This window comes from Camelus ferus, chromosome 16 (assembly GCF_009834535.1).
Source record: "Camelus ferus isolate YT-003-E chromosome 16, BCGSAC_Cfer_1.0, whole genome shotgun sequence".
In the NCBI taxonomy this organism is placed as follows: domain Eukaryota; kingdom Metazoa; phylum Chordata; class Mammalia; order Artiodactyla; family Camelidae; genus Camelus; species Camelus ferus.
Window position 1 is genome coordinate 35,661,144 of NC_045711.1, and position 16,448 is coordinate 35,677,591.

Genomic DNA, 16,448 nt, shown 5'->3' on the forward strand with positions numbered 1-16,448 from the left:
CCCATAGAATTGTACACTTAAAATGGTTTAAAATGGTACATTTTATGTTAGCTATATTCAAATTAAAAATAGAAATATTAAAAGAAGAAAATTGGCTTGAATCCAGGCTCTCTACCTAGCAGAGCCGGCAGAGCCGCTCACCTGCCTATATAGCCCGGCTGACCCCAGACACCAGGGCCTCCCCTCTCCTCTTTCCCTCCCCTCCCCCACAACCGGTAGCTACCCAGCGGCCCGGCAGGTCTCACCGCGCAGACGCAGAGCTGGGGTGGGTTGGCAGGCGGGGGCGTGGCATCACTCTGCGCCTGTGCCGATTCCAGCTGCGACTGCTGTGGGGGGAAAATGACGCCTAGGTTGGGCTCCTGGGTTGCCGGCCGAGGGGAGGTCTGCACTGCACACGCGCAGACCGAGTATCCGCGTCTAAGGCCGAAGGGAGCGCGCGCTCCCCACATCCTGCGCGCTTGGCTGCCAGGCATTCGTCTCTGCCGCGACTCCCGCCGGGCCCGGCAGCGTTGGCGCGCCCACATCTGAAGAGCGATGCCCCGGGAGATCATCACCCTGCAGCTGGGCCAGTGCGGCAACCAGAGTGAGCGAACGAGCGCCGGGCACCGCCAGTCTCCGGTTCTGCCCCTTGGGCCCCACCCAAGTGCTTGGCATCCTCCAGCCTCCCCCCCTTTCCCTTCCATGAACCCCCTGCCCTACTGCGCATGACGAACCGAGTCCCAGACCCCCAGAACGAGAGCCATACCTCCAACCCTGGGTTGTCACGGCTCCCAGCCCCAGACGTCTTGGGTTTATCCTCTGAATGTGACAGCCTCTGAGCCTCACCCTGGGCTTCTGAGGCCTTACGGCTCTAGCAGACCCAGGCGTCTCTCCCCATCCCCTAGTTGGGTTCGAGTTCTGGAAACAGCTGTGCGCCGAGCATGGTATCAGCCCCGAGGGCATCGTGGAGGAGTTCGCCACCGAGGGCACTGACCGCAAGGACGTCTTTTTCTATCAGGTGCCCCCAGCGACTTGACCAGGGCCGGCAGCGGCCCAGGGGGCCCGAAGGGAAGGGCAGCGGCTTGGTACTGGGAGACCAACTGGGCAGAGGAGCCAGGGCGGCTGGCTTGAAGAGGGAGGGCAGGCAGGAGCCAGAGTTGGGAGGACTGGGAGGGCCCTAGCTGATTGGGCTCCCTCCTGGACTCCCCTTGACAGGCAGACGATGAGCACTACATCCCTAGGGCTGTGCTGCTGGACCTGGAGCCCCGGGTGATCCACTCCATCCTCAATTCCCCCTATGCCAAGCTCTACAACCCAGAGAACATCTACCTGTCAGAGCATGGAGGAGGAGCTGGCAACAACTGGGCCAGCGGATTCTCCCAGGTATCCAGGTGGCCATCCTAGGGATCCTTGATGTTCCCTTCCTGGGGCAGGGCAGGCACAAGCAGCCTGAGGATTTGACCAGATTGACAATAAATATGAGACAGTTACCCTGATAAGAGGGACAGCCAGGGAGAGGTTTATGCAAATTTTGTGCAAATGATTTGCAAAAAAGTATTTCGGGGCGGGGGGGTGGTATAGCTCAGTGGTAGAGTGCTTGTCTAGCAAGCACAAGGTCCTAGGTTCAATCCCCAGTATCTCCATTGAAAATAAATAAATAAAACCTAATTACACACCCCCCCTAAATAAGCATTTCTGGGGTGAGGACCATGCTGAGGCTCTGCTCGAGGTGGCAGCAGTGTCTGAGGGTAGAGTTATTGGTGCTGAAAGGAGATGCTCTCTGGAAACTTCATCCTGACCTTCCCTCCCCATGTGTCTGTACAGGGTGAGAAAATCCATGAAGACATCTTTGACATCATAGATCGAGAAGCAGATGGAAGTGACAGCCTAGAGGTGAGGCTCTGCCCCACTGAAGGGGGTAAAAAAAGTTGAAAAGTGCTGGGTTGGGGGGGAGACGGTAGAGCTCAGTGGTAGCATGCAGGAGGTCCCGCGTTCAATCCCCAGTACCTCCATTAAAAAAAAGAAAAAGAAAAGGAAAGTGCTGAGGAGAGGTCAGGAGGTACCCTGAACAATGTGTGTTGGGGGCAATCCAATTCAGAACTCTTTTATTGAATATCAGATGTGAGATAAATAAGGTACAGCCCGAGTCCTCAAGGAGATCCTAATCTGGATGGCTTCAGTTCCTTAGCCACGAGTCTTCCTTCTCAAGGAGCCTCATCCTGGATAGACACAGAGGAAGCCTTGAGACATGAGTGTGTTGGGAGTAGGGAATGAGACAAGCCTGAAGCCTCTCCCCCAGATCCCTGGAGATTGCCTCTCTACCCCTCCCTATGCAGGGCTTCGTGCTATGTCATTCCATCGCTGGGGGGACCGGTTCTGGCCTGGGCTCCTACCTCCTGGAGCGACTGAATGACAGGTGAGCCTGTGTTTGGGGAGAAGGCATTAGCCCTGGTTCCCTGAATAATGTCTTTCCTTTTTGTCACTTTTTCCTTTTTGACTGGAAGGCCTGCCACCACCCCCTTTGAATCATAGGTAGGAACAGAACCTGGCCACCCAGGGAACATCCTGGAAGCAATAGCTCCCTGCAGAAGTCTTGCCTAGGGAGAGGAGGGGATGTACAAAGTTTGATGCTTTAGGCTTATCTTTTTGGCTCCTGGGCTCCGAAGCTCAGTTCTACCCTCACTGGGCAAGACTTTTTGTAATACACCTTGGTGGCACTGGGAAAGGAATGGTTCCTGTTACCCCTAGAGAAGACAGAGATGGGCAGTGATGCGAGTCCTTACAGCTCACTGTGCCACCTTCCCTTTCCCTCCTTACCCCCCAGGTACCCCAAGAAGCTGGTGCAGACTTACTCAGTGTTTCCCAACCAGGATGAGATGAGCGATGTGGTGGTCCAGCCCTACAACTCACTGCTCACACTCAAGAGGCTGACCCAGAACGCAGACTGTGTGGTAAGCACGGAAGGAGGGGAGACTTTTTTCCTATCTTCCCCAAACCAATGAGACACCTGCATCCTGCCCTTCCCAAGCCCCTACCCAGAGAATAGGGGAACCAAGAAAGCCATACTTGGTGGCCCAAGTTATGAAACAAAGACCTGATCCCAACTTTCTTATAGTCCCTTTAGGCAGCAAGATTCACAAAAAAAGTGAATATCTCCAGCCACTTAGCCTATTTAATGCCCACTCATGCTTGCATTCTCAGCCCAAGGGTCACTTTCTCAGCAAAACCTACTCTGACCACCCAGTCAAGGTCAAATTCCTTTGTGCATATTTCAGGCTGAACTATACTTCTCTGTTGTTTTATATTTGATGTCAGTCTCCCACCTCTAGATTGTAGACCTGGTGAGGGGGAAGACCACGCCTGTTTTACTCTCCATGGTTTCTCCAGAGCCAGGCACAATGCCTGGCACATTTTGGACAATCAAATATTTGTTTGAAGTGCTGTATGGTAGAAAAGTGTCTCCTGATGTACCAGAGACTGTACTTGCCTTTTAAATTAACACACCTACATCCTAGTTTTGGAGTTTAGAGGGGAGCTAAGCTAATAACTTATTTCTCTACCCCCTTTCTCCTCAAAAAGGTGCCGTGACCCTCTTCTGTCCCTCCAGGTGGTGCTGGACAACACAGCCCTGAACCGGATCGCTACAGACCGCCTGCACATCCAGAACCCATCCTTCTCCCAGATCAACCAACTGGTGAGCCCCCACTCCTGGACTCATTTGGACTGGAACCCGTCCTTGCCAGAGCACCATCTGGGGAAGAGAGGCACCCCCATCCCTGGGCAAGACCCATGACACGGCACCCCTGTCCCCAGGTGTCCACCATCATGTCGGCCAGCACCACCACCCTGCGCTACCCTGGCTACATGAACAATGACCTCATCGGCCTCATCGCCTCGCTCATTCCCACACCACGGCTCCACTTCCTCATGACCGGCTACACCCCCCTCACCACGGACCAGTCGGTAAGAGCAGCCCTCGGGCCCAGCAGGCCCTGAGGAGCCTTTCTCTCCTCCCTGCTGCACCTGGAGCCGCCCTTTGTGGCCCCCAGAGGCCCTGCGCTCAGGGTCTGGCACAGACTGGGCGACTGTCTGGCTGCCTTGCTCTCCTCTTCCCTCTGCCTGTGGCTCCCTGCGGGGCCTGGGCTGTACGGGGTCTGCATAGGCTCCCGCACAAGGGTGTGAGTTTGCCGAGCGAGGAGGGCTGAGATGCCTGATACCACAGCAGAGGCTCAGCGTGAACCTGAATCTGAGGACACTCCCCACAGAGCCCAAACTACCCCAAGTCCGATGGGGACATGTGTTGCTGCTCCTCTCTGTCCGTGCATCTCTGGACTGTGCCCTGAGTGCTGGCCTGGTCCCTGTGGCCACTCTCCCCTCAGGTGGCCAGCGTGAGGAAGACCACGGTCCTGGATGTCATGAGGCGGCTACTGCAGCCCAAGAACGTGATGGTGTCCACAGGCCGGGACCGCCAGACCAACCACTGCTACATCGCCATCCTCAACATCATCCAGGGGGAGGTGGACCCCACCCAGGTAGGAGAGGCCCCTCCGTTCTACCCCCGGAGCCCACAGGGGTAGAGGAGAGGCTACCACCACCACTCCTGTGCCCATCCTAGGTCCACAAGAGCCTGCAGAGGATCCGGGAACGGAAATTGGCCAACTTCATCCCCTGGGGCCCAGCCAGCATCCAGGTGGCCCTGTCCAGGAAGTCGCCCTACTTGCCTTCTGCCCATAGGGTCAGCGGGCTCATGATGGCCAACCACACCAGCATCTCCTCGGTGAGCCTAGTCTCCTGGTCTTCTTTGGCCACTCCGTTCCACTAGCTACGTTCACCATTCTCCCCCAATTCCATTCCAACCCCCTCTCTTGCACTGGCTCTGATCATGGAGATTTCTTTCTCTTTCAGCTCTTTGAAAGTTCCTGCCAGCAGTATGACAAACTGCGGAAGCGGGAGGCCTTCTTGGAGCAGTTCCGCAAGGAGGACATCTTCAGGGAGAACTTTGATGAGCTGGACAGGTCCAGAGAGGTTGTGCAAGAGCTCATTGATGAATACCACGCAGCCACGCGGCCAGACTACATCTCCTGGGGCACCCAGGAGCAGTGACTTCCTCCCCATGAAACCTCCAGGACAGTAAGCACAGCCCCCATCATGCCTGGTCTCTCCAGCCCCAATTCCTCTCACCAACAATCTATCTAGGTTCTTCTCCAGCTCAAGAGAGTTCCTCTCTTCCATGCCCTGACCTATGATATGTTTATTTAGCTCTAATAAAGTAATAAAGCTTGGTTGTGACTGTCGTCAGGGCTTGGTCTGTGAATATAGGGGACAATGAAAGGCTCTCCACACTGCCTTACAGCTCCCAGGTATGTGTTGGTAGAATGGTCTTTCCCTGCTCTGGCTTCTTACCACTTAATGCCTTTCTTTGTGTGTCCACTATTTCCATTAGCATCCATCGCCTAGAACCAGGCTGTTTTACTGGAGCCAGCCTACTCTCAAGACTACAGAGGGTTACTGAGGTCTGCTCAGTGCCTAAGCTCCTGCCCCAGGGTAGATCAAGATTGCCCAGATTGCCTCAGCCTCCTCCACTCAGGGCAGAGGCTGTAGGGGCTACTGAAAGAGGGCCTGCAGCATTCTGAGGTCAGGAAAGCTGAGGCTCTGGATTCCAGGCCCTTGGCCATTAGACCCTCAGGGGTCAACCCAATTCAACCCAATCTGATAAAGCAGGAACGGACAGGAGCTCAGGGTCTCAGCCCATCCTAATAAATTCTTTATCTGTGCCAGAGAAGTTCTTGGGTTTGATCCTGCCCCAAGCTTCTCTCCATTCAGGGCCCAAAGCAGTAGGCACATTAAAGATGGACCCAAGCAGGGCCTAGAATCTGGACACCAAAGTAGGACTGGGTCATGCTGATCCTGATGACTCACTGCCCTCAGGCCTCAGGGACGCCACCAGGCCACCCCTATGCCACTCAATGGAAGAGAGGGTGAGTAATTGCCAGCTTCCAAAACTGCTCTCTTGCCTGCCCCACCCACCACCCTAGGGCAGCATACTGGCCAGGCAGAGGTTAAACGCAGAAGGTCAAGGAGGGTGGAGCCCTGTGGTGCTCAGACTCCCCTGCTAGTAAAAGCCCAGAGTGTGGGCGTCCCCAGGGGTGGAGCTCTGAGCTGTGAGGCTCCAACTTGTCCTACTAACAACACTCCCACAGGAAGGGTTTGTGTAAATAAGGATTTTTTTTTTTTTGCTTCTCTTCTACAAATAAATTAAGAAACAAACTAGAAAATTGTCTGCACCCATTGCAGTCCTTGGGTGTGGGGTGTGCCCTGTCCCTGCAGGGCCAAAAGGGTCCATGTTTCCCTGAAATCTCAGAGCAGTCCAGGTCCAGGCTGGAGGCAAGAGGGAGGTCATGACCTCTTGGCAGGCTCAGTCCTGCAGCTGCCCCAAACAGCCAGACTGTCCCTGGGGCTCATCCAGGCCCGGGTGCTGGCTGGGAGGGGAGGTGTCTGGCAGGTCTTGGCATGGAGGAGAAGGGCTGCTGCTGGGCCTCTCGGGGGAGGGGTTGGCCAAGTAGGCATTCACCAGCTGCATGATCTCTTCCACCTAAGACAGGGCAGAGGTCAGAGTACATTAGGGGCCACTGGGTCCTCCTTCATCTCATCCTCCGCCCAGGCTCCCTAGCAAGGCCTTACATGAGCTGCTGCCACAACCTTTCCATCCTCATCATCACTCTCCCTCACTCATTATGTGCCAATCACACTTACTTCTTTCTGCTCCTGTAATATGCTAACTTTATTCTCACCTCAGGGCCTTTGCACTTGCAAGTCCCTCTACCTGGAATGCTGTGGCCCCAGATCTTCCTTTGGGTAGCTTAAATGTCACTTTCTTTGAGTATCTTTTCCTGACCATTCTACCTAATGCTATGGCTCCCTCCAGTCACTTCCTGTCATACTACCCTCTCCTTTGTAGCATTTATCACTATCTTAAACAGTCTTTGATTCCTTGTTTAGCGTCTGATCCCTGGCTCCAGTAAGCAACTTGATCCCTGTTGGATCCCCAGGGTCTAGTCTAGAGCTGTACCTGGTCCATGCTCAGTATTTAATAAATGTTTCTTGACATCCTTTTCCTTCCTCCTTCTGCACCCTCTTTCCACTCACCTGGGGACTCTGCAGGAGCAGCTGGCTCTCTCCCACCCTCAATGCCAGGGTGTGGGGGCCCATTAGCTGGCAGGCGGCCACATGGCCATAGCTGACACTGTGGATGGGCTCTGTCTCACCCGGTCGGGAGAGGGACATGGCCTTGGCTCCCAGGCCCAGGCATAGCTTCTGTGGAGTGCCCCCACCAGGGTCCTGCAGACAGACAGGCAGAGTCAGGGTGGAAGGAGGGGACCCTGCAGCATTATTTTTGGTGGGGAGAGGCTGTGAGCAAGAAGTTTCCCGGTTCCCCCTTAGGAGCCACAGTGCATGGGTGGAAGGGGGCTAAGGCTCCAGAGAGGTGAGGGCCCCAGGGCCAGTGACTCCTGGAGTTTGAGATGGGCAGCTGTGCTGGGTGTAGGGAGTAAAGTGACCCACAGTGGGGGCCTGTGGCTCTGGGGCAAAGGTGCGGGGCTCGGGCCGCCAGAGTCCCCTTCTCCCTCTCCCCCTCACCGTGCTCAGCTCCAGAACGTCATACCGAGCAGCGCCGAACCCTGGACACTGTGCCGCCAGGGCCAGGTAGGCAGCCATGGCCTCAGCTCGGCCCATGCCCCGTAGCCGCTTCCAGCCTCCCAGCACAGCAGCCGCCGTGCCGGCGCCACCTCCTCCCTCGCAGGCCATGCTTCCCGCCGTGCGGCCGGCCCCGCCGCGCCGGGCCCGCTCCGCCCGCCTCTTGGCCAGGCCCGGGCTCCAGATCGCCCCGGCCAGCAGGGCGGCGGAGGGGGTGGGCCTGGGGACCGGGCGGGGAGGGTCTTCAGGCGGCGGGGCCGGGGTGGGCAGCAAGCAGTCGAGGCGCGGCAGGGGCGCCCGCGGGGAGAAGTCCCGGTGCAGGCTCTGCAGGCGCAGCGCCGCCAGGGCGCGCAGCGTGTCGTCGGGCGGGAGCGGCCGGCCGCGCAGCAGCAGAGTGTGAGCCTACGGAGAGGCAGCGGGCGTCAGCGAGGGAGCGGCAGGTACCTCGGGGTGTGGAACCTTAGGTCTGGTTTCGAGCACAGCCTCCCCCGGGGCTGCCATAACGACGAAATGGGACGGCCCAGAAAGGGAGGAATTCAGGCTCAGGGATTTTTGCGGGGCATGGATGCCAGAGATCCTCACCTGCTCGAAGAGGAAGGGCAGTTCTTGACCATCTGGGGACAGCCCCTCAGGGTGCAGAGGTCCGTGAAGACGCAGACACAGTCTCCAACCGGATTCCGGCAGGTCCTCCAGTCCGGCTTCCTCCGCCGCCAGTCTGAACAGAGAAGGAAGCAATGCGGCACAAAAGCACCGCCGCAGGAGGCACGGGCCACGGGGAAAGGGGCGGGGCCAGATGTTTGGGGCGGGGCTCGAGCGGAGTGGACCGCGGAGGTGAGCCTTGGATCCTGACTGCAAACCGCCACTGGGCAGGGATCCATCTGTGAACCAGCAAAACATAACTGCGCTGGACAAGTGGCAAGCACTCGGTAAACGTTTGCTCAGGGATTGACCGAAACTGAGAGGCAAATGGGCTAACGGAGAGCAGGGCTGGGGCTGGACATTTACTTCTCAAACCTGGTGAGCACGTCGGCCACTAGAGTCCCCCCAGCCAGGGCTCGCTCCTGGGCCCCCCGCTGCTCGTACAACGCGAACGCATTGCGGCTCCGGGTCAAACCCAGCCGCCCCACCAGCTCTCTAGCAACCTGGAGTGGAGACAGCATAAGGGGAAAATCAGACCCAACCTGTGCAGGCGTCTTGCCTGTACTTCTGGAGGGGCTGATCCGACTAGAGGGGTTTTTCTGGTCTCTTAGTCCCGCCACACACAGCCCTTCCCAAATGATGACTTCACAGACTCAGAGCCAGTCATGGGAAGCTGGGAGGAAGGTTGAGTTTTCAGGGTCTTACCTCTCCTGCCGTGGTGTGGGAGTCTATAGCCACAGGGCAGGCACCAGCCCCAGGACAGTGCACGGTGCACAACAGCTCCTGCCTTCGGCTCAGCGCGGAAATCTCAGCCAGCGATGGCACCAGCTCTCGGCCGCGTGTCCGTCCCAGCGCTTTCCGGATGAAGCGCGCAAATTCCGCCAGCTCTGAGTCCGGGAGAGCCTTCTCAGTCCTGGGTTAGGGAGAATCCGAGGATCAGTGCTCAGAGGGCTTTCCTTCTCCCCCTACCCCTCGCTTTATTTTATAGTTTATTTCATCTCATAGGTTCCCTCCCCTCCAACTCTAAGTTCTTTGAGGGCATCGAGACCAGTTCTCAGTCTATCCTTGATATTCTATATGGAGCTGAATTACTTTCTAGGGCCCCTGGCAGCTTTCTCCTAACTGCCCACTCCCTCTTCCCAAAGTTTCCATGATCCTCCTTTGGGTTGAAATCCAAACTCCAGCCACATTCGGCTTTCCAACCTAAAAGCCCTGGCGCTGGACTGCATGAGCCCCGAGGAAAAACAGCCTTTTAATAATTCCTCTGGCCAAAGTGGGAGCCTTTTTATAATTCCTCCCCTCCACAAGCGGGATATGATCTTATAATTCCCACAAAGGCATTGTGCATATTAGCAGCGGTCCTGACCTTGGGCAAGTCCCTTTCCTTCTCTGGGTCTAAATTCTCCATCTTCCAAACCCTTTGAAAAGGCCTGTCATTCTTTTCTAGCCCTGTGACTCCCTTGCTTTGGCCTTACCCCTCTCATCCTCCTCACCTCTCCAGATGCCCCAGGAGATGCCCCCGTACAGCTCCCCCAGGCCGGAAGGTGCAGCTCATGCAAGTGAGGAGCTGCCAGTACCGCAGGGCTGCGGGGTCTTGGGTAGCTGGGGGCCCTGGGGGACCCGCAGGGCCCGAGGTCTGCTTAGCCAGCTGCAGGAAGAGTTCGTCGCGGAGCGCGGGCAGGTCCCGGCAGGTCTGGAGCACACCCTGCATCAGGGGCCCGGGGCGCCGCGCCCCCTCCAGGGCTTGCAGCGCCAGGAACAGCCGCACCGCCTCCTCCCGCAAGGGTGCGTAGCCTGGACCTGTGGGAGGGTGGGGGCGGAGGGACGGTTTGGAGAGGGGACACAGAGCTGGGCCCTGGGAGGAAGACATGAATCAGGGGAGGGTCAGAGAGAGTATAAGGGGACAGGGGGTGGCAAGGAGGGGAGAGTACGAAGGACAGGAAGAGTGAAGGGAAAGCAATGGTCCCCACAGAGCCAAACTCAACCCCTGCCTCCCAGGAATCTCCCTTTGCAGATCCCTAAAGGTTACACTTTGAGTTAGTAGCTTGGAGGGTTAGACTAAGGGATACAGGGTCAAACCTCAGATTCTATAACTGGGTACTGAGAGCAATCACCATAGGCCAGAAAACAGGCTGGATGGGGAGTCAGAAAACCAGAATTCTCCTCTCAGCTCCCCTTAATACTCTAGCTTGGGACCTGGACCTGTCACTATTCCCTTTTGGGGAGAAGTATAACAGGATGAGGTCAGTACATTCTCCCGCGGTGGTGACTTTTCCAGCACTTGTAAAGGTAATATGCCATGGTCTTGAGAGTATAATAAAAGAATAGAAGAGATAGTATAAAAAGGAACATCAGTAATCAGAATGAGACCCATAGAGAAAGTGGTCAAAGGGGGCCTTATTTTTGTGCCGGCTTCCCTCCCTCTCTACTTCGAGTATCAGTCTGCTCAGCTCCTGGTTTCATCTTCATCTTTTAAAAAATGAGGGGCTGGGCAGGCCCCCGAGGACTCAGGACTCATAGATCCCTGTCAGTTGAGGCATTCAGATTCCCAATCCAAGGGACTTGGCTGATGGCACCGCTCACCTGGGGCGCTGACTCCGTAGGGCAGAGGGAGGAGTGGGGCATACAGGGCCCCGCTGGTGTGCCTCAGAATCGGATTCCGTTGGTAAATAAGTGCTACGGCTTCTGCGTCCCCACAACTCTCCTAGAGATCAGGGAAAGGATCACAGTGATGGTGAAAGAGGCTCCTCAGAAACCTAGAAAGCTTATGGGTCCACCACCCTCCTCTTTCTCCATGGAGTCCCCTCCTCGCACCTGAATGTCCCTGAGTAGCAGCTGGGTGGGGGTCTCCAGCGGTGCTTTGGAGGCAATCACTTCGCGCAGCGCCACTCCCCAGCGCTCCGCCTCGGCCTGGCGCGGTGAGCATAGCCGGATGCTGTGCTTCCGGCCAGACACGGTCACTGACCACAGACCTGGGAGAAAGAGGCCGAGGAGGGCAATTAGGCCTGGCTGGGGCCGCTGCCCAAGGACGTAGGGGAATCTCCATGAGGTCTCACCGGTCTCCTTGGGCCTGCGCTCCGGGCCGGTCACCGAGCACAGGCTGGTGAGCACTAGACTCCCGAGGCGCCGCGCCTCCTTCCCGCTGCTGCTGAACTGGTCCAAGGAGTCCCGGGTGAGCACGAACCAGGCTCGGCGCGGGGGCAACCAGGGCCGCGCCCCTCCTCCGCGGGGTTCGCGATACAGCCAACCTGAAGACAGGAAAAGGGGGGGGGATCATCAGGAGACGACATTATGCCCTGGAGGGTTGGGATTGGAGCCTCCAGGCGTGCATGAGGTGGATCCCCACCTTTCACGACGATGTCTGGGTCGTCTTCTGGAGGCCCCTTCTCCGGAATGAGGCTCCTCGTCTCCTCCCAGCTTTGCAGCCTGGGCAAGAGGGGAGGGAGGGTTGGGCGAGGCTGCCGGTCCTGCACCCCGCCTCCAGGGGGCTCCTTACTAAGGGCTCCCTAGACAGCGAGGGGTGCCTGCTCCCGGGAAGGGCACCCCTCCCCCAGGCTGTGGGAACCGCTGGGCCGTTCTGACCTCGCACCAGAAATAGCCTGGACCCCCCCCCCCCTTCCTCCCCGCGCCCCCAGCCGGACCGCCCCCCCGGGACCCCGGCCAAACCACAGCGTCCGGCGGTGTAAGGCCTCTCCCTTATTGCACAACCGCTGGAGGGAAGACAGCGAAGATGGGGGTCCCGGGAAGGGCTGGGGTCTCCAGACCATGGGATGCAGGGGCCGAGCTTACCTGTCTGAGACTGGCCCGCTCCTCACAGGCTGAGTCAGCGTCACGTCCAGGGGTCCCTGGGGAAACAGGCAGGGCAGCCCTCAGGCTCAGAGCCCTGCTGGCGCGGGATGCCCGTGGCTTCTGCCCCAGGACGGCGTTGCTCCCGGGATTGAGGAATCAAGGAATCGGGTGTGACTGTGACTGAGCGAGCTGAAGCCACTGGGCTGGCCCCTTCCACCAGTCTCTACAGAACAGACCAAGCTAAGAAGCCAAGGCTCTTGCCTTCTCTCTGTTACGCTTTAAGGATGCAATCAAGAGCTGGGGTAAAGTGGAAAGAGCACTGGGCAGAGAGTCAGGAGACCTGGATTCTAACAAACACCAGCTCAGCTACTAACTCTGATCGCAAACTCGCTGTGGAACCTTAGCAAGCCCTTTCCAGTCTTTGGGCCTTAGCTTCCCAATCTTTGAAAGTGAGAAGTGGATGAAGTCTTTTCTTGCTCTGGCAGGCTCGAAGTCACCCCCTCCTCCTCATTTTCCCTTCGCTGGCTGGCGGGCGTGCAGGCTGGCAGGCAGGCGGTGGGCACAGAGGTGAATGAAGGGAAGAGGGACCCTTTAAGTATAAGGCTTTCTCCAAGAGCTTCTTATACCCTCCCAGATACCCCTGAGACTCAATGGTAAGCAAAGACCCTGCCCCCTTGCTGGGGCTCAGCCCAGGCTAAGGAATACTCTCCATGGGAGATACAGCCTGGGATTTTGCCCTTCCCTCATCCACCCCCTGTGCCCTGGAACTTCTACTGTAGACTGGGGTCTAAGAGAGGCCAAAAACCCATTCAGGAGCCAGGTCAGGCGGGAACTGTGCCATGGTCCCATTGCGTCCAGGCAGCTAAAGCCAGGAGGGAGAGGTGGGGGAGGGGGCCAGGGACACCTGTCCCCAAGCTCCAGGGAGGAGGGTGGGGTGGAGGTGGAGCATAAGGGAGGCAAAGGCAGTGGTTCACAAAGCCGACCCTGTCCAAGTTGGAAGCTTGGGGACACCTGGGTTCTGTGCCTTCCTGGGGCACAGATCCATTTATTTTCTAGAGGGCCTGAGAGAGGCTCTCAGCCACACTGCCATGGGGCAGGTGCTGACCCCTCTCTTTGACCAAGTCCCCTAATCGCAGTCCCCTGCTTTCCTCCCTCCCCCCCTCTATATTTATCCGCCCTCCGCCTCCGCCAGGTGCTGGCGCCGGCCCCGGCGGTGCAGCCCGCCCTACCCGGGCACCGAGCCACCGGGCCTGCTGGGGACCCCTGAGCGGGGGATGGGAGCCTGACCCAGGCCACAGCACATGCGAGTCTGGTTGCCCAAAGTCTGGTTGCTGGCGCACAGGGGCATCAGAGAGGGGACGTCAGGGGATGATAGTCTCCCACACCAGTTGAGCCTCAGTTTCCCCATAGGGAGATTCGACAAAACCGGGGAGATGAGTTTTCTCATCCTTCCCTCAGGGATGCCCCAGGAGCCTCACCAGGGAGGACAGACAGTTCTGTCCTGAATGCCAGGGTAATGATGAGGTGTCCTGGAAGACTTATGGCCCCCAGCTCCCATTCCATGGGGTCCCTGCCACCAACCCCAATCTGAGGATGCCTTCTTCCCCTCGCACAGGTCACCACGGCGAGAATTCCCGCATCTGGCCCCATACCTCAGCGCTCATGAACTGGGAGCAGAGCGGACCCAGGCGTCCGAGCCACCCAGCCGGCCTCGCCACATTCCTCGGCGCTGGCGGAGGCGGAAGAAGACGGGATGGGACGCGGGCCCAGCGGGGAAGGGAGAGGCAGGGCCAGGTCGGGCCAGGCGTGACGCCTCCCCTGCCTCAGGGCCCCCAGCAGGTGGACAGCACCCAGCGCGCAGCGCGAGGCCCACAGGCACATCCCAAGGCGGGCTGCTGCTTGAGCTCCCGGGGGCTTCTGGCCCCCAGGCAAAAACCTCTCCCGAGTACCCTGTCCGAAAGAGCACGGCTTTGGCTGGAGTCTGGAGCAGGCTCAGGCATGACGGCCGGTTTTAGTGAGAGGGATTGAGACAAGGCTCCAAACCCCCCGGGACTTACCCTCCCGCCGCCCGCTGGACTCGGGGTCCGTAGCTCAAAGGTCTCCTCGTCCTCGTCTTCGTCCCCGTCCCCGCTAAGCTCGCCGTCCCCGTAGTCCCGGTGCAGAAGAGTAAAGCCTCGACGGCAGCAGAGGAGCCACCACAATCCCCCGGGGAGAGGCATCCGGGCGAGCAGCCGGGGGATGGGGGCGCGGGCAGCCGGGGCCGAGCTGCAGGGGGTCAGAGAAACTGGCGGGGCTCCGACCCGAGCAGGGGAAAGATGAGGCGGGAGGAGGGGAAGAGAGAAGGGGACTGGGAAGAGGCGGTGTCTGGCGCTGGGGTGCAAGGGGTCGCTAGCTAGAGCCTGCGGGGGGCTCAATGTCTGGGCCCCCAGAGGGGGAGGGGGGAAGCGTCCAGGGCCCGAGGGGGAGGAGGGAGCAATGTCCGGAGCTGGGAAGTAGTGTCCGTTGTAGTGTCCAGCCCTGTGGGGGGCAGTGTCCGGTGCGGTGTCCGAGGTGGGCAGTTGTCCAAGCTCCTAGGAGGGTCGTGTCCAGTAGGGCGTCCGGTGGCCGGGGCCCGGGCCGCGCGCGCTGCGCTCCCTGCAGCCCCGGGACTGGCGCGCTAGGGGAGCGAGCACAGCGCCGGGACCCCGCCTCCCCAACCCCCTCCCCTCGGGGCCCCCCTCCCTCTTCTTTCTCTCCTCCCTTCATTACAGGGCAGGGTCCAGTTATCGTCACAGTCTCCTCTGACCAATCCTTGTGCCTGGCGCCGGGCGCGGCCACCAATCAAACTACTTGAACTGCGACGGGTTGCATCATGTGCCTCTGGCTTGGTGACAGCGGGGAGGGGCAGGTGAATGAGGAGAGAGGGGGCGGTGCGATGTTAGCCACGCCCCCACCTCTGAGGTTGGACGCGGACTGCTAGTGACGTCACGGAAACCCGCCTTCAGGCTTTTGTTTTAACTCTTGGCTCACCATTCAACAGATTAAAAGCGCTTTTGAACAGGAGCTTTGGAGAACAAAGTGCCCATAGGGCATAGAGGAAGGCTTCGATTGCTGCCCTCTGAACCTTTGTCTTGTTTCAGGATTCCGGAGAAAGGAGAGTTTTATCTACCTGCCCCAGGCATAGTCCTAGAGGTAGCCCTCCGCCCCTAGATGAACGAGTCCAGTTCCTCGATCTGAGTCACCTCCTTTTTGAGGTGAAGAAGCTGAGGCAGAGACTCCGGGAAAGTGCAGACCAAGGCCGGAAATAAAATCCAGCTTAGAACGCATAGCAGCTCCCTGAGCTCTAGTTGGGAGAGGAACTTGAGATTTTAAGGAGTTCTGTGGTCTTCGATTGGAGTGGCGGCCTCTCAGGGTGACTACCCTTAAGTTCTGTATAGGAAGGGGTTAACAGGCTCCAGGCGGACGGGGTGGGGCCATGGACGGGGCGGGGCCAGGGAGACTGCGGGCGCGCGCGTGCGTTGCTGACTCAGCGGCGATTCCCGCGGTCTCCGGTGGAGGGTTCCAGGTTGGCCCCCAGTGGCTGGCGTGTGGGACCATTTGAGGATCGGCGCCATCTCCGGGCCTTCCCTGGATCTTGGATCCTGGGGGCGGTGGCTCTTGGTCTCAGCCGCCGGAGGCTCTGGAAGGCTAGCCTGAACTGAGCTGGGCGGGGCGGGACAGGGCGGGGACAACAGGCCAGCGCATCCCCGGAGACATCCCCACCACGCCCCGCCCTTCTCGCCCTGGGTCCCCAGACTTCTGGCCGGAGTGGTCTGGGCAACTTTTCTGACCGGATATTAAACTGCGAGAGTTGTCGCACGTGGACACCATCCTGCCTGTGGTGACTGTGTAAAACAAAGACCAGGAATCAATCAAGGCCATCCCAGCCTTGCCCTCGCTACAGATGAGAGTGACCTGCGCTGAGGTTTCCTAAGGATGGAAACACCACAACCATATACAGTTTTCCCTGTCTGGATCCCGGGCTCTTGCCTGCAGGGAAGTTCTTTCTGTTGTCTAACCTTTCTCTTTCCGGCAGGCTCAGTGCATTTCCTCTGACCCTGTCACCAGGGAAGATGGAGAATGGCTGTCACCTCCACCCCCACCACGCCCGTATAACTGCTCTTTGGAAATTTGCAAATTGGAATTCTCTCCTTGGATTTTCTCCAAGGTGAAAAACTCAACTTTTTAAATTACTTTTTTCCTCTCCATCAGAGAACCTTCGAAGCGACTCTAGAGTGGTAATCGAATCCAAAGCACACCCAAAACGGGAATCTCTTGGCCCTTTCCCTACCCCCAACTAGGCAATAGGCACATACAGTCCCTAACAGCCT

The 16,448-nt window shown here is 58.3% G+C and overlaps 2 protein-coding genes across 7 annotated transcripts; one reads left to right on the forward strand and one right to left on the reverse strand.

Annotated features, from left to right (window-relative positions):
* Positions 1 to 299: 299 nt before the first annotated feature.
* Positions 300 to 5,273, forward strand: LOC102517906 (tubulin gamma-2 chain). The gene is made up of 11 exons (XM_032457236.1): positions 300 to 583; positions 885 to 997; positions 1,195 to 1,362; positions 1,804 to 1,872; positions 2,316 to 2,395; positions 2,804 to 2,930; positions 3,587 to 3,673; positions 3,793 to 3,942; positions 4,359 to 4,511; positions 4,595 to 4,756; positions 4,885 to 5,273. Exons 1-11 carry the CDS (start codon positions 535 to 537, stop codon positions 5,080 to 5,082), a joined length of 1,356 nt encoding a protein of 451 aa, XP_032313127.1. The 5' UTR covers positions 300 to 534; the 3' UTR covers positions 5,083 to 5,273.
* Positions 5,274 to 6,185: 912 nt separating this feature from the next.
* PLEKHH3 (pleckstrin homology, MyTH4 and FERM domain containing H3) lies at positions 6,186 to 14,817 on the reverse strand. Of its 6 annotated transcripts, none has more exons than XM_032457229.1 (13): positions 14,157 to 14,815; positions 12,100 to 12,155; positions 11,657 to 11,736; positions 11,367 to 11,558; positions 11,125 to 11,282; positions 10,894 to 11,014; positions 9,804 to 10,110; positions 9,016 to 9,223; positions 8,686 to 8,813; positions 8,254 to 8,386; positions 7,615 to 8,073; positions 7,126 to 7,317; positions 6,186 to 6,571 (listed from the first exon to the last, which is right to left on the reverse strand). In XM_032457229.1, exons 1-13 carry the CDS (start codon positions 14,316 to 14,318, stop codon positions 6,395 to 6,397), a joined length of 2,373 nt encoding a protein of 790 aa, XP_032313120.1. In that variant the 5' UTR covers positions 14,319 to 14,815; the 3' UTR covers positions 6,186 to 6,394. The 6 variants fall into 6 exon arrangements, 4 of the variants coding, with proteins under 4 accessions (XP_032313120.1, XP_032313119.1, XP_032313121.1 ...); XM_032457228.1 differs by having other exon boundaries at positions 8,677 to 8,813; XM_032457230.1 differs by lacking the exon at positions 14,157 to 14,815 and adding an exon at positions 13,752 to 14,029 and having other exon boundaries at positions 8,677 to 8,813.
* Between the last annotated feature and the right edge of the window lie 1,631 nt (positions 14,818 to 16,448).